Here is a 22,373-nt window from a genome sequence, read left to right as displayed (position 1 = left end):
AATGGTAAACGAAAGGAAGTGTGCGTTTATGGCTTCCATAACGTTGTATCGTCGCTGGCAAGAAAACCCAAGAGTATTCTGACCTAGGTATAGGCTCCAAGTTAGATGAGATTAGAAGTGATTGCATCAGGATGAAACTGACCTAAGGTTTTACGGCTTTAAGTTTAAGCATAATTTCGTGAACCTGGGGACGAAGAGTGAAGAAGGTTAGGAATAACACGGCTACAATCGAGAAGAATATGGCAATCTCGAAGATTCAATTTATTTTTAAGTACAACCCTATGAAATAAACAGACATCAAAGCGATTGAAGCACTTAGGAGCAAATTTTCCGAAACTATTTCTTAACTATCAAGCTAACTTCAAACAGCACTTCGTTTCACGGACGCCTCAGTGCGTCTGTGTTGCTTGCTTTGAAACATATTGACATTTTCATTCTTTCTAGCAATGCTGTAGAACTTGCGTTGGGTAGAATATTGGGCAATATTGGGAAAACCTCCACTAATTGATAATATTAATTTCCAGTATATTTTGATTTCGTACATGTATCTTCAACATATCTTACTTTTTTATTTAATGAATCATTTCGAGTTATAGACGATTGCACATTTCCCACACGAGCACTGCACTGTTTTCTAAAGACCTTGTGGCGCCAAATCCAACTGCTTTCTTTTACTCAAAGACTGTATTGTAATCTAGACAAAAGGTCATGAACAGACAGCGTTTTCTTCAGTTTTACAATGCCTTCGACAAAGAATGTCATAAACTACTCTTCCCTAAGCTTAGTAAACTGAACCTGAACCTTCATCTGTTTTCGGGGCTAGAGAGAACACTTTATTCTCAACCGGCCACAGCTCGTTTAATGAATTGCCCCCTTCTCTCCACTTCTCTCAAAAATTTGTTTTAGACCCCTGTCTTGTTATAACATGTAATAGTGGATTACACAACAAAATTTATTCAAAGATATATCTCTATGACAATGAGCGTCATCATCAGTGATACTGATACTGAAATCCTGCAGGACGATAGTAAAGGTTTTTCTAACTCGTATGGCACATCATATGTTACTCCTAACAAACTTCCTCCGTCAGCCTATTGCCTTAATAGTACTGCCTTGGATTCTTGTAACCTCTTACAGATGCTTAGGCGTCAGCGTAACCTCGACACTTTCCTGGCTCTTACATATCAGCAACGTAGTCAACAATGCTAACCACATGCTAGGTTATATTCGGCGAAACATTCCAAGGTGGCGGTGCATTGGTGTGCAATATTTGTCGTCGTGGTCGTCAAAACGGTGCCGCCGACACAAGTAAGGAGTTCATGGCAATGATGATGATAAGCCTTAAACATTCCACGTACTCGGGATAGATGATTCGCCATGAATCAAGCTGTTGGCAGAAAAGAAGGTCGAAGACATCGACGGTGTACTGTCAACAACGACGTCGTAAAAACGCCACGATACCTTCTAAAGCAAATAGCTTTCTTTGGCTCTTTCGCAGGTTCTCGTGGTTAGTGGTCGACGGCCGGAATGTTGGTGGTTGGAAATTACTGGTCGGAGGTTGGAACAAAGGCACCGATGCGACGGGCGCGCGCGTTCGCATTGCGGGGCGCGTGCGTTGCCGAGATCCAACTGTCACAGACATCCCTTTCAGGCGTACGTGCTGTCCATACAGACTACCGCTAGAGATGTGCTGGTTAACAATATGTAATGTATACGTAGTTACGCCATAATTAAAACAAGAAACGCTACCAACATGCATCATCACGGCAGCATGTACATGTTGTCAAGAGCCCCATCCCTTTAATAAAGCGAATAGAGTTTTTGAAGCGTTCGGCTATTCACTTACATTCGTCGATGTGCTTTTTTTTCTTTTTTTTTCATAGCGCCTCGCAAAATTTCCAACAACGAAGTGCCCCCGATGTATGAGCGCTGAAAATCCACAGGAAAAAAAATTATTTCGAACAAATCTCGTAGATGCCACTGCATTACTTTTCTCGTGATATTCGTTGTGAATTTATGGCCACTGAGAAGGATAATCCCCAGCCGGTGCCCTCATAACGAGTAGCAGAGGTTGAAAAGGGAGAAGCCTTTTACGCAGCAGCTTGCGAAAGGATACGGGGGTACCGTGAAGGCCAAGCGTACTTACTTTCAGTTAATGCATTACTTTTCACCCGCAACTTCAACCCTACATCATCCTCGCTTTACCTGCTACATTCTTGGCCATTTTCCTGTAGAAGGTGCCCGAAATAATTGAGGAACTAGCAAGCAAGCGAGCAAGCAAGCAAGCAAGCAAGCAAGCAAACAAGCGAGCAAGCAAGCGAGCAAGCAAGCGAGCAAGCGAGCAAGCAAGTAAGCAAGCAAGCAAGCAAGCAAGCAAGCAAAGAAGACTGCCGTATCCACTGAGACAGAATGTGAGAGTTGGAGTAATCGCTGAAGTCTGCCTGTTTTATTAACATATTTTTTTTTGTCGGTAACACCAGCATGCACCCTCCCGCGTCTTTGGCGGCCGCCATCAAATTGAGTCGATTCTTTCTCTACCCGCTGCGCTAACTCATCAGCTATGGTGATCTGCTGCGGGGCACAAGGTCGCGGGTGTGCGTCCCGGCCGCAGGGACCGCATTCCGGTAGGGCACACTGCAAAAGCGCTGGTGTACTTAGATTTAGGTGTATGCTTAAGAACGGCACATCCGAGTCGAGAAGAAGCTCCAAGAGGCACCAACATCTCCTTAGACACAAATAAAACAAAGTAAACAAAAAAATCAAAGAGCGAAAATAATCTAGAACACTCTACTACGGGACTTCTTATAGTGTTGCTTTTACACGTTGAATATATTAGCTATTTGATAATTTCTCTTCTTCTATCATGTTTATATTTCACAAATCGTAACAGGCGTCATGTATGCCGGATGTTTCTGCGAAGACCTTAACTAATTAAAGAAATGTGGCAGATAACACAACTTTAATTCTAGAGCGGCGTTGTTCAAATAAGACAAACAGTCTCAAGTTACCTTTTTAACTAATTACCTTAGGGTGCGTGTTGCAGGTTAAAACTGTAGCCTGGGACATCGTAAGGCGGATTCAATCAATTCTCGGCATGACACCAGATTTCAGATAATAATTCCCGAACTTTCTGAAGAATTACATTGGAAGTCCAGTTGCTTTCGTGTTTCAGTGCATTAAACGGCTTAAATTCTTAAACACGAGCGTTAAGGCTAAATACACAGAGAAGAACGACATACAAATTGCGCTGTTTCTACCCAAGTTTCTAGCCTATTGAAGTTCATAAAATAGCGTTTTGTTAAAAAAGTAACTGGAACGACAGCACATTTTTATTGCAAGTTTGATGGCGCATATCTCGAAAATGATGTCATCGACGAAATTATCTTCAAGTAATATTCCTTGCTGTCTCACCGGCTACAATGTGTAAATTGCAACGTTTGCCGTAAGGTAATTGTTTGAAAACTTAATTAGTATTTTCAATTAGTTAATTATGACTTTTGTTTCTCATGCACGTAATACCCATCTCTTTGAGTAGAGCAGCTCAAGGACTACAATGGTGCTATTAACCACTTAATAATTAGTTAAGGTCTTCACCGAAACCCCTGGTATATGCATATATGCATGATTTGTTCTTTTCCTTACGAGACGCGGGCTTCTAAGCTTTAGTTAAAAAATTCGACAAAGATTTTTCATCACTCGCACCTTGTCCCCCACCATTTAAAGTTTTTATCCCATTCATTAGGCCACGTAGTTTCCGCTTCCCTAGAGAAAGCGTCTCGGCTGCTCCTTCATATCTTTGCGCCATCTCAGCATCTGTGATATGCAGAGTAATCGGTTTTGCTTAAAGCACGAGTATCGTATCTGAAAGAAAAATCTACGCTGCCGGGTTGCTTCCCGTTTGGTTCGTTTATGGCTCTCGAGTCTTGTACAGGTGCCAGTGAACTTGCGACGGACGTGACAACAACGCCGGCGGATCAACAACGCCATAAGGCAATCGTGGTGGACCGCAATTTCTGGGGGAGCCAGTGAGAAAACAAAAGTGAGCCAGCCGCCGGGCAATTCAAGTGCGAATACCGGCAGAACCTATGAGAGGGAGGAGGTAAGCATCCCGACGAAGAGGAGCTCGACGCTGTCAAACAAAGAGAGAATGCACCCTTCTCGCGCAGCATTCGTTGCGACTTTATGGCGACATTTGCTGGGAGAATACTAGAAACTTCTCGTCTACGTCTACGGTTCTTAGGGGGAACAGAGTGCGCCACTAAGGGTGTTGCGAGTGGTGTGAAGCCGCGCATTCCTTTATCGCTACAAGACGTGCTACTCTTGCTGCTGCTGCCTGCACATGTCCGGAAGCTGTCGGCGGCGTTCCATAACTACACAGACCATAAAGATACGCGGGCTGGGTAAAGCAAGAAGGCCATAAGTAGACAATGAACGACCATATACACCACGCTGCAGGAACATCTCCCTCCTCTCTGCCATGCTTATCAGATCCGGGAAGATTCACTTTACCTTCTCTCATTGATCTCCTCGCCACCAGGAGTGTATATATGGGTTCCCCAACGGGGGTGCCTATCACAACTCGAGAGCTCGACGCATCTTAAACATTGCAAGGTATCCCCGCTAGTGCTAACCTCAACGCTCAACATGAAGCTCCTGCTCGCATGCGCCCTCTTCGTCTGCTCGGCAGTGTTCACATCGGCTCTTCAGTCACCCATATGCTGTGAGTAGCGTGCTCCGGATGAAAGTGAATTGTTGTTTTCTGCATGTATTGCGCACATACAATGAGGATTGCCGAGCCTCGCGGCTTTCAAGTTGTATATCCTGCGGTTCCTGCGCATGCTTTCGAGCATGTGCAAGAACGCTAGATATTGCTGAACATTGCTGATGCGTCTTAATTACTGCCACAACCCCCTCCCCCTTGAGCATGCATTTCTGAACTATTCAACTTCGTCAAGAAGTGCGACTACTACCGGAATATAGCGTACAAGCACTGGCTATAGAACCCGCCACTCAAGCATTGCCTACGGTGTGCTATTTCCTGGGGGCTTTTGCAAATTCACTGCCGTTTCGCAGTGTCAGAGGTCACGTGATATCTGAGCCCAATGATTAAGCCGACTTAAGGATCTAGTTTTACAGCATTTCGCGCTGCAAAATACTGTTCCTTAGTTGTTTTTTTTAATCCTCTAAGCGAGAGACTTCAACCTGCCCGTTTTACCCGCCGTGGTTGCTCAGTGGCTATGGTGTTGGGCTGCTGAGCACGAGGTCGCGGGATCGAATCCCGGCCACGGCGGCCGCATTTCGATGGGGGCGAAATGCGAAAACACCCGTGTGCTTAGATTTAGGTGCACGTTAAAGAACCCCAGGTGGTCGAAATTTCCGGAGTCCTCCACTACGGCGTGCCTCATAATCAGAAAGTGGTTTTGGCACGTAAAACCCCAAATATTATTATTAACCTGCCCGTTTTTAGGAATAGCACCTACTTCACAAGGCGTGCGGAAGCTTTTTGCGAGAAAGGCAGAGAGGTTGGCCTATAAGGTACAGCAACTCTCGCTTGGCGAAAGCCTCATTGAAGTAATGTAAAGCGAACTTATATTCTTCACAAAACTCCTTTGTAGACATAGAGAAAGCCCCGGTGCCGATCATCCGCGTGGCTCAGATACGTAAATTAAATGATAACAAAAAAGCGAAGCAAGTCAAATGAAGCAGGTGGCAGCCGTGGGAACTACGCTGACAAAGAAACAAAGGCAAATAACGATATAGAAAGATGTAAAAATAAAAGAAAAAGAATATGCAGATCCAACGCATATCTAGGAATCCATGCGAAGCGAAACTTTTGTGCGACGGTTGATGGGATGCTTCAAATTTGCCCATTTCATTCCTGCGTCTTTGGCGTAAAAGAAAATGGTGTGCGTGGTCACGTGCTCTCGCGCATGCGTGCTACGCGATACGACACAAGCGGCGATCATCTCAAAATAGCTAGTTGGCGTTGCCATGATAGAAGCGTACGTGGGAGTGTGGCTTAATGATTGGAGCTTCGGGCTGCTGTGCCGGGGCAGCGAGGTTTGGTCCCACCATCGGGCAAGTAATTTCTTTTTGTTAAGCATGATTTATTTGGTAAGACAGCAGCACTCAGCCGCCGTTGTCGGGAAAGTCCGGAAGGGCTCGCAAAGCTTCGCTTCGAAATGGAAGGAAACCGAAATAGTGATATGTATGCACGTGCGTGACGACGCACGAAACTGCCACAATGTACAGCTTCAAGTTGCAGCTCAATAGAGTTTAAGAGACGCCGTTTGTTCAGCCACCATCTGTCACTTCAAGTCTGTGCTTCTTATGTGTGTACCTTTGTCTTGTTTGAATGTGCAGCACAGTGCCGTACAGCATAACGGTGAATTTTCACCAACGCGTCTCTTAGCGTCTTGGAGAACTGTGACACATTCACTATTCAAGCAAATGTGGACAGCTAGAGCCTCCATATGTATGCTATTCTTTGTATTTTTTTTCATTTCGCGCCGTTACTTAACAACTCTATGGTACTTGCCTCCAGAAGCGCCTATCTGAGTCAATTTAGGCAATTGAACCGCGTAGACAACAACACTGTAGGCATGACAAGTTTACACCCACAAATGTCACTATTCGATGCGTGCTTTCTCTTTTCTGGATCCAGTTGCGTCCGAGGACCAGGTCAAGGAACAGACGGCTTGCGTGCGTGACCAAGCCGGAGAGGTAAGTGCCGGGGCGGTCAATTGCTTTATCTCTGCTCGCGCTAACAAAGCAACAAAACATTTCGCATCCGTGCCCTTCATTGTGATGACGCGTGTTACAACCAAGAAATCTTATTACGCTTCCCCTGTGGCTTCGGGACAGTAGGTGCAGTATTCATTCTGCCCTATAAAGCCCTCCCACCGTTGCATCATCCGACCATAGCCTTCTTCGAATCTCGAATAGCATGCTTGCTCCCCGCTTCCATGTTTATCCGAAGCAACTTTAGAGCAACGGTAAATAGGAATATTAGGCTTAAATTAGTAAATATCCTTTCCTGCAGTAGCGAGGTTGGCACTTACCCCGAGAGGAGGCATGGTTAGGCAGAAGAGACGCAAGACCCAAAGGCGGGTAACGACGCCGCCCTGACTTTCCCGCACGAGCTCTCTGTAATGTGTTGAATTTTGACAACAGCTGCTTGACCTGTTTCTTCTTCTTTTGTCGGTTTACAAAGAAGGACTGCATCGCATAATGAGGGAACTAGAGGTTCAACTTAGCAAGACTGAAGACCTCTTGCTCAAAACGGACTAATAGCTAGGAGCATGTACTACGCATATTTAACGGTGCTGAGGTTTCCGCGAGCATTTAAAAAGAAAAAAAAACAGGAGGGGGGCGGTTCGTTTCTTTCAATGGAAAGAGCACACAATAACAGGACGTGATAATGGGACAGACAATGGCGCTGAGGCAGCGGTCCCTTTCTCACGCCTCGTTATTTTGCGCTGTTTCCGCTCAAGCCATAAACCAACTAGCCCAAATGCGTATGCTTCTGCGATTCGATTTTCATTTTTTTTGTTCAGTAATAATAAACCATTTTGCGTCAAATGCGAAATTAAAGTTTTGAAAGAACACTTCACCAGTCCAACATGGTTTAGCGTTGCTTTCTTTAGTGTTGCTCGCTTTACGCTCTGTGCCTAATTCTTACCTTTACTGGATTCGCAGTTTAATGACCGCCTGGATCTCGCCGTCAACAACCTCGGCTGCACGGACGACGTATGCGCCATCAAGAAGCTGTGCACCTTTGTGAGCACGGTGAGATGGCGGGCTCTTCGAGTCTTTGAATGATGCAGAGGCTTCTAAAGCCGCCAATTTTAAAACACTCGCAGCACTAGAAATCCCCTACGGCTAACATTTCGGCACAGCCTGCGTCATGCATGTTTTTTTCATTCAGATGCTGACAGTCACGGAAAGAAATGGGGTCACTAAAGGCTGAGATCGCAATGATGCTGCATGGCGGAAGGTTGCAGAACGATAACAAATTCTATTTTTCGCTTTTGCCCGTTCGCGTGCAAGATATCATCATGTGTTCAACGTGGACACGTACGGGCTACCATCTTCGTTCTGAACTGCAGCTTAGCTTGAATTTGCGCTAAGGGGAGTGTCGTGTGTCACGCGGCATATACTTAAATGAGTAGATACTGCACTATGGAAGCGATGGACACGGGTTTCTCTCGTTGTGGTTGTTTGCGCGGAGAGCGGAGCAACTCCGTCCTGAAATCTCCCATTTTTCGCTTACCTCTCATTTATATCTGTGCGCTATTAATATATGAGGTATGTCTTTTCCGCCGTTTCCTTTCTTTCTCGCCTTGATCTTTATCCAACCCAGCTCCCCTCACCGACTTATTTTGCTTTGAGATCGTCTTTGGTGCACATTGTCACCGATTCTCGTATCGAATCCTCTCTTCGCGTTCATGTACTCTTCTTTTATTTTTATTTTTTTGAGGCAATTCTCATATTTCACACTTGGTCAAAGAGACACACATGTAAAATGCCGAAACTCAACGCAATTCTTTTTGTTCTCTCGTTTCAGGACCGGGCCCTCACGGCACTCTTTACGGTAAGTGGGCATGCTGAATGGCTCAAAGCTATTTTGAATAAAAGAATAAAAGATATAGTACAACTTAAATAATATTTTTATTATCTTGATATCCACATTTACTCTGTGCATTTCAGGTTTCCCTTGCGTGAAGTATGTTTCGATGCAACATCATAATTGTAAATACGGAATTCACTTTAGGCTTGCCAGCGAGTGCCGTGACAATGTTAGCAGCAGCTGAAATGATCTCATGGCTAGTACGCAGTACCTTACTGAAACCTTCCTACAGCAAGAAGCAACTGTTGTCATTATTTTATTTCTTCAGGATCACAAGTACTTATGTAGTGCATTTACCATGCCTTCACTTTACTACAGCGTCTATCTTTGGCGCAGCATTTTCTCCCTCGCTAGCAGTAGCAGCGTGACAGTATGGCCTTTAGGTCTAATATTGTTTGGGGAGGCCGTGGTCTCTAAAGGACACCAGGTGCAACAGTATAATACATCGATAATTTTCTTCAGATTAAAAAATACACTTTCATCGTCCGCCGTGCTGGCCAGTCAAACTTCATTATACAGAAGCATTATGTTTTGGGTGAGTTGGTTGTACATGATTCTTTAGAGACTTATGCGCGCACTAAGACAGGACGTAAAACGAAGAAGGGACATGTTGTGTGTCCCTTCTTCGTTCGACGTCCTATCTTTGCACGCGCATAAGTCTCTAAAGATTCATTATACACTATAGATCACCACATTACTCTAAAGTAAAAAATTGCAGTAAGAATCTTTTTGCAAAGGAATCGCAGTAAAACTGTTATGTTGTTGCAATTCTGGCACTTGGAAAGTTACCAACTATACTAAACTTGAAAATAATAGGTGCACATGACAAAAAGAAAATGTTTTTGAGATGTGCAGAAGCGAAGTGATGAACGCCCAACTTGCTGCCAAAGCGATCACGTTAAGTTTCCAGTGCAAACAGAATCGCGACAGAGCTAATGGAAAGAACATGAAACAAACAGTCGTGTTCGCAGCAACTGTTATTCCAGAAACGCTACGGGGTCGGTGCTGAATAACGCCAAGAAAGACAGAAAAAGGCTTAATAGGCATCAAGCTAACTTCAATGATCTGAATTTCCGATTAACACGGTGCATAGACGCCGTTTCTTGTTGCATATAGTACCGTTCACGTATCTCGCTTGATGAAAACACTTACCGCTGTTTTGCTATCTGCCACGCAGCGGCCGGAGAAGACATTTTTGCGGACTCTGTCTCTTCGCTGCTCCGCTGCCGCCGCACTTGTGGGGACACCCGCCGTAGGTTTGCCGGTTCAAGCGGCTTTTCCGGCTGCGGTCTTGCCGGCGGCAGCAGTGCCAGTCGCAGCCGCAGGCCCATCCTTCCTGGCTCCCACGCGGTATGTCTGGGGCGCAAAGGGGTTCGGAGCTAGAGCGTTTGGTGCAAGGGCGTTTGGTTCAAGGGCGTTTGGTGCGAGGGCTTTTGGCCTCGGAGCCTACGGCGCTGGTGCTTATGGCGTTGGTGCTTACGGCCCTGGTGCTTATGGCCTTGGTGCTTACGGCCCTGGTGCTTACGGCGTCTGGTAACAAGTTCGAGCGACGAACGCGAGGACCTGAAAATGTACGTATACTGTTTTTTAGGCGTGGTTTGGGCGTGTTTAATTGAAATAAAATTTCAGATACCTGAGAGATTTTTTTCTATTAACTGACTCAGGGTGATATTGGACGAAATAATGTGACGAAGAGAAAGTGGGAAAGCGAGCTAGGTGGAGCGAGTGCTTTTAGATAAGTAACTAGGGGGCGACAGAAAAATGAAACGCGAAAGACGGAGAGGTTCACCGAAAGACAAACATACAGCTGGCTACTCTGCAATGGGAGAAGAGTAAGGAGAGGTGAAAAAACTTGAAAAGAAAGCGAAGATAAATAAGCCCTTGCACAAAACAAAGTGTGCTGGATCGTCGAAGGTACACAATGCAAGGCACTATTCTGGTTAAGCTTGTATACGGTGGATCATATATTGCTCTGAAAAGTTGCATTGGAAAATAGAAATCTTACTAAAGACATCAGCGTCACATTTCAGTGCAGGGAGAAAGTCAAGTCGCGGCTCGGCGCTAAGAAGTGACAAGAAAAAAGAAACGACTGATCAGATAACCAGGATTGCTCCCGGTTTATTGGCTACCCTGCAATACAGGATGGTGTAAACAAACGAGTCAATGTGATCAATAGGGGAAATAGAAGGTTCTGAATGCGCAGACTGGCGCATCAGACGCTGTCCTCGCAGTACAAGAAGTATGTTGGTCCAGCTGTCTGCCGTAAAACGTACAGCTATCTCTCCTATAGTTTTCCACAGAGAACAGTCCCGGAGACGGTAAATTTCTCAGATTGAGTACTCTGCGAAATGACACAGCAATAAAATTAAAGACATACAACCACTGGGACTATAAGAGTTATCCTACTTGTTGATTCTACTTAGAGGAGAGCCAAACAATGTGTAAAAAAAATGTTCAAGAAGGGCGGTGAAGCAGGAGCACAACTCGCTGAGGGTAAGAAGTCAACAAGAAGCTTACAGGATGCACATAAGACATTATGGTTGTGTCGAGTAATCAGAATACGTCCTGACCTACTGTCGCGTTACTGACTTAACCCGAAAGGGCTTAAGTGCACCTCGGGCTTACGGGTTAAGCCCGGTGCAGATCGTGCACTGGAAAATGAAGCCACCTCGTAAAATGTAAGTGTCGAGAGAGCAATAACGAAACACTTTAATTAGTTTCATGAAGCATGAAGCAAGCAGTCTGTCTTAAACCTAGCCTAATTTCACGCCTGCCCAGTCCGTAATGGAGTAGCCGCTAGCAGGAGACTCGGGCACGCCGCGGTGGCTCAATGGCTATGGTGCTCTGATGCCGAGCGCGAGGTCGCGAGTTCGATTCCAAGTCGCGGCACTTTTATGGGGCCGGAATGCAAAAACACTCGTGTGGTCTTGAATGCGCATTAAAGCACAAAGGCGGGGAACTCGCCGGCGGCGTCCCTCACATAGCCCACTGCGCAACTTCAGGTCATGTAAGCCTGCGACTTAATTTCACAGCTAATTCGGGTTGCTGTACGACGAATTCTCTTATTTCGCGCATTCCGAAAGTTTGCTTAGCTATGTTTACTATTAACTTTTTACACGCAACTCTTGGGTGCCCGTTCCTGCGGCGAGCGTCGGCGTAGGCGGCGTAACCAAGCGAACGAGCACAGCGAAAGATGAAAGAGCGAACGCGAAACGTGAGATGAAAGACGCGAACCGCGGACAGCGGAAGCCAATGAGAGTGGCTCAGTGACCTTCGGTGACGTGCGCGCGGGAAACTGGTGTCATGCGGACCCTCCCGACCGTTCGAAGCGTACAAGTATCTGGTCTCAGCCGGACCGCTCCTTTCGTACTATCCTCTGCTCGCGTCAGCTCTCGCTCGCGCTTGTTTGGTTTGCTTGGTTTGGTCTTGTTCGCACTTGTTTCGATTGTCATGGTTTGCGATTGTTTTGTAATCTCGCCCTACGGGCGACGCGAATCGTGCAGTACTTTCTAGAAGCCACGCGACACCAGTGATTGCATTGGAACATTCCACGAGTCATGTATAAAAGCTGACGCGCGGGACCCGCAGACCAGACTTTCGATGATTACCGACTCTGCAACATGTTTCTCTCAAATTCTTTGCGTCAGTATATCGCAAAATGCAAACGCGTACAGAGCTGCGCTCAAATTTCGCATCAGGGAGTATCGTAATCGTCGGCTAATTTTTTTCTTTTTCTTTCTTTCAGTTCACAATCCCAAGAGAATTGAATGCCAGCGTGTGCATCATGGAAAGTCACAAGCTTTCTGAAGAACTCAAAGCAACGAGATACTGTATCGAGGTCCTAATAAAATTTTTATTGTATCAAAGTGCGCCCATTTGTGCTTCTTTTCCCTGCAGTACGTTTCTGTATCCAATGCACGTCGAGACGTACATGATATAAAATAGGTGTATTTGATGTCTGAGCCAAACTATATTATCGCAGACGCTGCGCCCACTGAGTGCTATATTATGAACACACAAAATGCTCACAGATCGTTTTACAAGTACATATTACACATTTTTAATACCATATATGCCATTGAAATGTGTATTACACATGGAATAAGACTACATTTCAATGCCTTTCGACAGCAGACGGGCAGAAGATTTCGGTGACAAACGCGCCCGGCAACCCAGTGGCGTAGCCAGAAATTTCGTTCGGGGGGGCCTCACGTTGCAGCTTGGCCTCCTCCTTAAGAGGAAGCTTTATCTCGGATGCTCCTATCTAAATACATGTAGAAAGTGAATTAGTTTTTCTCGGCAACCACTGCACAAGATTTGATGAGGTTTATTGCATTTAAAAGAAAAACTTAAATTCTACTGTCTTCTGGTTTCGAATTTTTCATTTAGGTTGTCAATTTTTTACTAAAAATTGGCACAAATCTCAAATTTTCAGAAAACAAGACTATCACGTTTAAAACTCTGTAACTCAACAATGAAAAACAATATCATAATTCTGTGAATCGCATCTAATAGTACATTTACAGCAGACAAAATTGATATGTTACAAATGAATCTCAAACAATTTAGCATTATCGAAATACGGCTTTTGCAGAACCCTTCTGCACCACGTAACTAATTCACGTAAGATACAAATTGACATACCAAATTTGTCCGCTTTGACTCTTATAATAGATGCCGTTTAAAGAACCGCGATATCTATTTTTGATGAAGAGCTTTTAGTTTGTAAACGTCGTGTTTCTATTTTTTTCGCACTTTCAAAATGTTGAAAATATTTTAAACAAAATTTAGGCCCTAAATCGAACTTCCGTTTCCAACAGCTACTGGAAGTTAACTTTCACAAATTAAATAAATTACATGATCCAGGGGTTATCTCAGAAAAGCGTTTCTGCGTTTTACATTTATTTGAATAGGCCGCTTCGGAGTTGGGCCCGAGCTAAAGCTTCCTCTTAAAGAATTTGTCGAGAGATCAAATACATGAATAAGAACTGCATTGCCATTGCCAAAGATGCGCAAACGAATTCTTGAACGCTACGCACTATCAAAACAAGTAATATATGTATTTTTAAATAAGAATATATACTCGTATGTGCCAGAAATTGTGCTCAATATAACTGATATCAATGCTTCCATGTTTTTGTCTATTTAATAAGTAAAGAAAATATCACACAATCCTTAAAACTATATAATTTCGACACCAGCAAAGCAGTGCATGCCACTGATATGAAAAATGTAAAGGCCATGAAATGAACAAATTGAGCACAAATATGTTAATGAAACTTTGTCATTCAACTACCTTGTTTACATTGTTGTACATATTCAACGGCAAGTGAAAAATCTCAATGATGCTGTCCCTTATTCCAATGTATTACGCAGGAGCAGCTGTCACCGGTCGTGTATCGTGAGTAATTGCACCGAAATTATTGTCCCAACAGAGACCACGTATTTAAAGACGTTCTGCAACAAATACGAGGGCGAGTGAAATGAAAGTGAGCCAATGCAAATATATGACAAATGGGGTACGTAATTTAAAAGTAGTCTCCATGAGCATTTAGACATTTGTCCCATTGACTAACGAGTCGGGTGATTCCCGTCTCATAAAACTCCTTAGGTTGCTGCTTAAAGAAATCTGCAACTGACTAACGTCATCGTCCGACACGAATCTGTTTCCCTTAAGCTGTTTTTTCATTTGCCCCAAAATGTGGAAGTCGCAAGGCGACAGGTCTTAGCTGTATGGTGGGTGTTGCAGCATTTCCCACTTGAACTTTACCAGTTTTGTATTAACCACATCAGCGACGTGGGGACGGGCATTGTGGAAAAATTAAAAATTAAATTATGGGGTTTAGGTGTCAAAACCCCTTTCTTATTATGAGGCACGTCATAGTGGAGGACTCTGGAAATTTCGACCCCTTGAGGTTCTTTAACGTGCACCTAAATCTAAGTACACGGGTGTTTTCGCATTTCGCCTCCATCGATATGCGACCGCCGTGGCCGGGATTCGATTCCACGACCTCGTGCTCAGCAGCCCAACACCATAGCCAGGTCGTGGAACAAGATGACCCCATTCGTCAATTTTCCACGTCGTTTGTTCTTGACTGCGACACGCAGCTGATCCAGCGTTTCACAATATCGGAAAAGATTGATAGTCTCTCCGGCTTTAGAATGGCCCCTGACGATCGAAAAAAATAGTAAACAACACCTTTCTGGCGGAAATGACGGCCTTTCCTTTCTTTGGGGGCGGTGAATTTGAATGTTTCCACTGTAAGCTTTGCCGTCGTGTTTCAGGCTCGTAGTAGTGGCACCATGGTTCATCCCCGATCACAATTGCAGACAAGAAGTCGTCGCCCTCATTGTGATACCGGATCAGATTAGCCAAGGCAGCGCAGAACCTTTTTCTGACGGTGGTTCAAAATCTTTGGCATCCATTGCGCACACAAGAGCCGATAACCGAGATGTTCATGAATTATGGTGTAAACTGAACCGCGACTAAATTTCACACGCTCTGCCAGTTCATCGATGTTTATCCTCCGTTCTTGTCTCATCAGCTCATCAACTTTTGCACTTGTGTTGGGGGTGATTGCACGATGGCTTTGGCCTGGTCTTGGATCGTATTTGCAACTTTCACGTCCTTTTTCAACCGTTTGCTCCAATGCTTCACAGTGGCCAATGAAATGCAATGTCCAACGTACACGGCAGCCATACGGCGAATAATTTCCTTTTGCGGAACACCTTCAGTTGTCAAAACATTCACGTCACCCTATTGCTCAACTTCTGAAGTGTCCATTACGTTAGGCAACTATGTTCAATCCAGGGTATGTGAGCATTAAAAAACATTTACCCTCACATCTGCATGTCACTTTTGTAAATGAAAGGTGCCTCTGTGCTACGCGCATGCCTCACAGATAATGAACCGAACCATTATTGCGCGGGGTGGGTAGGCTCACCTTCATTTAACTCGCACTCGTCCATTACAAATGCGAAGATACAATACAAATGCTTGATAAAAAGCAAAAGAGTGTCACTGGAAAGAAAGTTCACTGCACGGATACACAAAACCTCGCAACAAGATATTTAAATGTACGTATAAGTATCCAATAAATCTATGTATCTAAGAAGAAGTCACTGTATACAATGCGTCAAACAAGGCAAATAAACATGTAGCGCAATCACAGATTCACAGAATCCTAGATCCCGCCCCCATTCCATACACTCCATCCGATTTATCGCGCGCGACGGAAGGCGGCGCGCTTGCTCACCGCTTGTCTCCTTTGCGCACGCAAGACTGGGCCACCATCGTCGGCTCACCCATTCCACCACCACCCCCTACGCTTTCACTCGCACATACAGCATGCGGCGCGCGGTCACGACGTTATTGCCCTGAAACTTCATACGAAACATGAGGGCGACGGCGACAGCAGGTATGTGCCTGGAGTCTTCATATAATTGCTATCACAATAATATAATAATAGTATCCGGCAACCGAAGCGTGCCGTGGCCAATTACTTTCCGCAAAAGAAGTAACAAACTGTCACCATGCGACAATTCGCTGCGCCGCAACAATGTATTTTTTTCCCTTTTGTGGCGCGGTGGCACCGAAATGAAAAAAAAAAACGACGGGAAGCAGTGGCCACAATCCAATGCCTACTTTGGGCACCTAATGTGGCTACCGAATGAATATCGAAGAAAACGTAGACGCTTGGTCCACCGAAAACCATACGCATAGTGCTCGGTATTTTACCCTGTTAGATATGGAGCTGTTTCCTGCGATTACTTCGAGTTCCCCAAACCACTTCGAAACGCAGCACAGCTAATTGAGGAATGCAGAAGCAGGAAAGCACATTCCAGAGGAGCACTAGACAAGTGCAAACAAGTTTGCGGCCCCCAGGTCGTGCGCCGCCGGGATTAGAAGGGGGCCTCGGAGAATGGAGCTCAATCGTCCCCCTTCGCCTTTGAAGAAGGCATTTGCCACCACTGCGGAACCGTACCACCGGGAGCAGGTGGGCACTCGTGCAATGGAGCATGAGCGCCCCCCCTCCTTCTCCTCCTTGAAAGAAGCGCATTACAACTCTGCGAGGCAAGACCGCAGGGGGATCAAGGGATCAAGGGATCAAGAGAGGAGGACCAGGCGCCGACTCTCTTCGCCGGGTATGACACCATCGCACGGGCGCCTACCATTGGCTGAAAGTGGCGTCATCGGAGCGGCCTCTCCCATTGGTCAAACATGACGTGACTTCCAGTGCTCGAAGGGTTTATAAGAAGCCTTCCAGAGAGACCTGAGCATTCTGGACAATTCCCTGATTCCCTGATTCACCTCTCTCGAACTTCTTGCCGCGGGCCGCAGCGTCCGAGTTGCTGCCGGCCCGTAGTGACTGTACGAATGTTAATTGACGTCTCACCTCTCTGTATATAATGTAGAATAAATACTCCCAAGTTGGGTTTTCATCCCGGAGTCCGTCCTTCAACCCCTACAACCCCGGCGAGGCAAGACTTTCCGGTGCGGTTGCGCTCAAGCGAACACGGTGTAATTCGTCAAGTCATCGCAGTGATGGCGGTGAGCGACCATTGTTTCTTTTTCTCGTCTGCCAGCCAGGAGGCGTCCAAAACTCTGCCAGGCGAAAATTCACTCGGCCAGAGAAAACCACACGCGCACCGAAGTACGCAGTATAGTCAAGGCAACACAAGAAAAACGCATGCGCTCTGGCTGGTTCTGCATGGCAGGCCGCGGGTATAGGTAGAGAGAATAAAAAATTTAAGAGGCTCAATGTGTCCTCACGAATAAAGGTCAAAATAGAAAAAATAAAAAAGAACGTAGTTACACTGGCTGGCTTTAGTGTCTTGACATGGATGCTTTGGCGTAGGTGAAAAAAAATTTTTATGTTTTTATGCGACCTGACGCCACAAATGAACCACCACAACGCTTCGTCTCATCGTATCTCGCTGCGTGTTTTGTCAACTTGTCTGATAGTATGTTGATTTGGATTGTCTCGTTGTATGGTCCGATATAGGACTTTAGAAAAGTTAATGCACCTTTGGCGTCAAATTTTTATAACAACATGAAGCCCACAAAGTTCCGGAATTGAAAATCTAAAGCACGACTTTGGAAATATCAATACACCTTTCGCATCAAAAGTTTATTACAACTTTATACCCATAAAGTGTCAGAATTGAAATCCAAGCGCTCCCGACCCCGCGGCCTCAGTGAGATGCCGCGACGAGCCCGCCCGCCACGCCTTTGGAACTCTGTGCTCGGATGGAGCTCCTTGCGTTACGATATGCGACTTCCGGTGCATGAGCGCTGCCGCGAAATCTAGCCCGATTTCGCAATGTTCGCGCTAAAATGATTTTTCGAGCTGAAAAGGTCATTCTAGACAAAATTGAGCATGATTTCTGGCGCCAGCGGTCGTTTTGGCCGGCGGCGCATGGACAGCACGAAAAAATTTCGGGGGGGGGGGGGCTGAAGCCCCATAAGCCCCCCCCCCCTTGACTACGCCCCTGTACTACTGATAATCCGAGCATACAAAACACTTCTTACTGGCGAAAAGAAAGAGGAATTGTGCAGAATATATATCAAAACGTTTATTTAAAAGAAAAAAAAATGCAGAAAGCGAGTGGGTGGAGCCCCTAGTCCAGGGCCCCACTGGCTTGAGCGGTCCGCCGTGCTTGGTCGAGAAGCGCTAGTTGCATCTCCCGATCCTCGCTGGCGAGCCAAGTCTCCCACTGCTCCCTTCCGGAAAGTTTGCCGGCTATTTTTGGTGTATTAATTTTGGGTGGCCTGTTCTGGCAGTCCCACGTAATGTGGGCGAGAGTTGGCCGGCCTCCGCACCAAGGACAGCGAGCGCTGTACAGCGTTGGGTGAATGGCATTTTTCAAATAAAGGTTTGGAAATGTGTGCGTCTGTATTCGGCGCCAGTCATAAGAGTCCTGCCTGGATAGGTCAGGGTGTGGTGGACTGTACTTTCTTCGCTCGTGCCGCTGGTGCTCAAGGATGTCTTGTGGTAAAAAGGGGCTTTCGTCAGAGTGGTCGGCCGCTCGGTTGACAAAAGCACGAGCTGCGCCGTCCGCTCTCTCACTGCCCTCGAGTCCTGCGTGACCCGGGCGCCAGATAATCATGTGTTTCTGCGTTAGGTTGAATCCTTATAGGTGAGTGGTGCAGAAACCATCGACGCAGGTGTACGCTGTAAGCAAATACCCGAATGCTTCAAGAAACCTATTCGTTTTAATAAATAAATGGTGCTCTAGACAGCGTTGCAGTGAAGTTAATTAAAAAGCGTTTGTTGTTCGATTAAATGATTTCGTAGACACCAGAGCCGTTCACCAGCACATATGTAATGGTAGTACAAGTAGACAGCATGTGCGTCTCCAACAGCTCTGCAAGTTGTCGCTCGGTAACGAACGCGCTCCGCCACTCGGTTGCGCGAGTACACACATCTTTTGCGGCGGTGCCCTCGTGTCGGTGCTGAAAGTACAACCGGCGGCGACCAGCAAGCGTCGACAGCGAAGGCAGGCGAAATAGCTAAAGAAAGCTATTCGCTCTCTGACTGTATGTATACACACTGTAACGCGTATAAGCCGCAGCACGTCGCCTCACTCGGGAACTAAGCTGACGCTGCAAGCCCTATAGTTGAAGTCCCTTGATCGAAATGCCTTCAGCATAATTTCTTTGGGCATTTTCCATTCTTTTTTTTTCTAGCGCCACTGTGATCTGATTCGTCGTCCGACAACTGTTGCTTTTCAGCCATCAATGCCCATTAACAAGTTTCACCATGACTTCCCTTTGACACCTTCGCTAGCTAGCTCTATATACAGGATGTTTCAGCCAACATTTTCAAAATTTTTTCAAGGTTGCCTGTGGCAGATAGCTCAATTCTGGTATATGAGCCGGCCTACTCGAGGTGGTGGATACTACTTGTACAAAAAAAAGATGATGTGCAAAATCGACTAATTAGCAAGAATTCACAAATTAACTTTTTATCTAATTATCTTATGACCCATATTGCAATTTACAAATTGTAGCACTGGACTTCGCCAGGCGGATCCGCTTGGAAGGAATTCTCAGGACGACACCAGTTTCGAGATATAAATTCGCGAACTTTGCGGAGAAATGCATTGGCGTTCCAGTTATTTGTGTGTTTCAGGGCATGAAACGACGTTTTGTTAACAAATTAACTGGAACGCCAATGCATTTTCCCCCAAAGTTCGGGAATTTATATCTCTAAACTGGTGTCATCTTGAAAATTCGTTCCAGGTGGATACGCCTTGCGCACTCTACGGCTAGAAGTTGTAAATTGCAATATGGGTCATAATGTAATTAGTTAAAAATTAATTATATCATTTTTATTAATTTTCCCCGCAGGGGCGTCTGCGTCAGCAGGCGTTTGGTGCGTTGCGACACCACGGACCCGAGCACACGAGGGTTGGACCCTCCCGCGTGTAGCCGTGCGCGGCTTAGCCGTGTCTGGGGAAAGGGGGATCCTGGGGGTTGAGCTGATGCTGGGTGTTTGGACCTTTAAGGCCCCCCGGCGGAGGCAACACACCCCTTTGGCCTCTGCTTCACATAGACGGCACCCCCGGACTGACCCACCCGGGGGAAATCGGTAGTTGCCTTTTCCTGTCTCTCTCTACCCTTATCTTCGTCTTTCTCTTCCACTTTTTATCTTTCCTGTCTTCTCATCTTTTCCATTCATTTCGACTTTTCCTGGCGGCAAGGGTTAACCTGGTGTGGCTGTCCTACCTTGGGTATACCATATTGGGTTATAGTAACGGCATACTGCTGGCGCTGTGCAGACTTGTTTTCATGTTCTGCCACGTCCCCTTGTTGGGCTCCGTGGTGGGTGGCAGACGCCGTTGCCGAAAAACTCACTTTTTCCATGGGATCCTCCAACCCGTTTTCACCCGATCCTGCCTCGAAAAGGGTACGCACCGACGCAACCTCGCTGTTCTTACCCAGAAACAAAGAAACATTCCCGAAATTCCACGTCCTTCACTGTGAACAAACATCCACAAAAGCTAGAGCAATTTCCCCATTCCTTGTGGCCAAGTGCCTAAAAGAGACCATTGGAGCTGGTTATAAAGTAACAAAGATGGCAAGTGGGGATTTGCTCCTCGAACTAAAAGACAAAGAACAGTACAACAGACTCTCACATCTCGTAGCTTTTGGTAACATCCCTGTCTCTGTCAGCGCACATCGAACTATGAACACAGTCAAAGGCGTAGTATCAGATGAAGACTTAATGGCATTGAATGAAGAAGAACTCCTGGATGGATGGAAGGACCAAGGCGTAATAAATGTGCAGCGCATCAAAATCAGACGGAATGACAATGAAATCGCAACAAAGCATTTAATACTCACTTTCAGTTCAACTACTTTACCCGAGACACTTGAAACCGGCTATGTAAAGCTTCGTGTTCGACCCTACATCCCGAACCCGCGACGTTGCTTCAAATGTCAGAGATTTGGTCACGCATCCCAGAGCTGCCGAGGACAGCTTATGTGCGCAAAGTGCGGCACAACCGGTCACTCTGCTGATGACTGCAAAAATGATGAGGTACATTGTCCGAACTGCGACGGCAGTCACCCTGCATACTCCAGAGCTTGTTCAGCCTGGAAGAAAGAAAAGGAAATAATTACTATAAAATTTAAGGAGAACATTACATTCCGTGAAGCACGACAAAGGGTATCCTCGTTATTTACATTGAAAACATCTTTCGCTGAAGTGGTGCAACGGGGGGCGGCACCACAACGGCTTCTGGCGGCAGCCCGGTCCACGCCTAGCGTGCCGAGGCTTGCGCCACCCGCCCCTACGGTGGGAGCAGCCAACGCTGCCCTGCCCTCTCTCGAAGTGTCCACACCAGTGGCCTCTTCAAGCTCCGGCAGCAGCCAGGGCACCGCAGAGGCCACAGGGGTCTTGTCGACCTCCGGCCTGGTGGGGACGAAGACTTCGTCGCTTGAGATGAAGTCTACGCGACGCACACATCGCTCTTTGGAGCGGGTGTCCAGCGCATTGCAAGAGGCTATGGACACCAATTCAAGCCAAACGGCGCAGTTAGCGTCGAAGGAGCGGCGAGGCTCTCTTGACCGCTCCAGAAAAGACAAAACACCAATTACAGGGCCTAACAAAGGCCCTGTAAAGTAACGTCACTCTCCTCTCTCTCGAGACACACAGCACTTTTTTTTTCTCAACATGCATAACATCATACAGTGGAATGTTAGAGGACTATTCAGAAACCTAGATGATGTCCAAGAAATTCTCTCTAAGTTTAATCCTAAAGTGCTGTGTGTGCAGGAAACCCATCTAACGTCCAAGCACACCAACTTCCTCCGACAATATATGACTTTCCGAAGAGACCGCGAGGATGCTCTCGCATCATCTGGTGGTGTAGCCATCATTGCTGACAGAAGTATAGCATGTCAGCATTTCAAGCTCCAAACGCCCCTTGAGGCAGTGGCCATTCGAGCCGTACTTTTAAATAAACTCATAACCATCTGCTCCTTGTATATACCACCACATTATAACCTTCACAGACGCGATATAGAATCATTAATAGATGAACTCCCGGAGCCCTATTTGATTCTTGGTGATTTTAATGCACACAGTAGTCTGTGGGGCGATTCACGTTGTGATGCGCGTGGTCGCGTCATTGAACAGCTGCTTTTTACTTCTGGAGCATGTCTCTTGAATACAAAGGAGCCCACGTATTTTAACCTGGCTAACAAGTCGTATTCTGCCATAGATCTTAGCATTTT

General features: G+C 46.0%; 1 protein-coding gene across 3 annotated transcripts; it reads left to right on the top strand.

Moving 5' to 3' along the window:
* Positions 1-4,560: 4,560 nt before the first annotated feature.
* LOC135905990 (antimicrobial peptide microplusin-like) lies at positions 4,561-12,498 on the top strand. 3 transcript variants are annotated; one of them, XM_065437154.2, is made up of 7 exons: positions 4,561-4,720; positions 6,665-6,723; positions 7,699-7,788; positions 8,567-8,593; positions 9,807-9,979; positions 10,043-10,200; positions 12,375-12,498. In XM_065437154.2, exons 1-6 carry the CDS (start codon positions 4,645-4,647, stop codon positions 10,164-10,166), a joined length of 549 nt encoding a protein of 182 aa, XP_065293226.1. In that variant the 5' UTR covers positions 4,561-4,644; the 3' UTR covers positions 10,167-10,200; positions 12,375-12,498. The 3 variants fall into 3 exon arrangements, with proteins under 3 accessions (XP_065293226.1, XP_065293229.1, XP_065293217.1); XM_065437157.2 differs by lacking the exon at positions 10,043-10,200; XM_065437145.2 differs by having other exon boundaries at positions 9,807-10,200.
* The last annotated feature ends 9,875 nt before the right edge of the window (positions 12,499-22,373 follow it).

Source organism: Dermacentor albipictus, chromosome 1 (genome assembly GCF_038994185.2).
Source record: "Dermacentor albipictus isolate Rhodes 1998 colony chromosome 1, USDA_Dalb.pri_finalv2, whole genome shotgun sequence".
Classification (NCBI taxonomy): domain Eukaryota; kingdom Metazoa; phylum Arthropoda; class Arachnida; order Ixodida; family Ixodidae; genus Dermacentor; species Dermacentor albipictus.
The sequence above is the reverse complement of the archived record's forward strand: the minus strand, read 5'-3'. Positions and strand labels throughout refer to the sequence as shown.

What these genes read in the sequence shown, in the direction of transcription:
- LOC135905990 (XM_065437145.2), top strand. Translation starts at nt 4,645, where the DNA reads ATGAAGCTCCTGCTCGCATGCGCCCTCTTCGTCTGCTCGGCAGTGTTC. An exon ending in TCTTCAGTCACCCATATGCT is followed by an intron (nt 4,721 to 6,664) that starts GTGAGTAGCGTG and finishes TTCTGGATCCAG; the next exon opens with TTGCGTCCGAGGACCAGGTC. An exon ending in TGTGCACCTTTGTGAGCACG is followed by an intron (nt 7,789 to 8,566) that starts GTGAGATGGCGG and finishes CTCTCGTTTCAG; the next exon opens with GACCGGGCCCTCACGGCACT.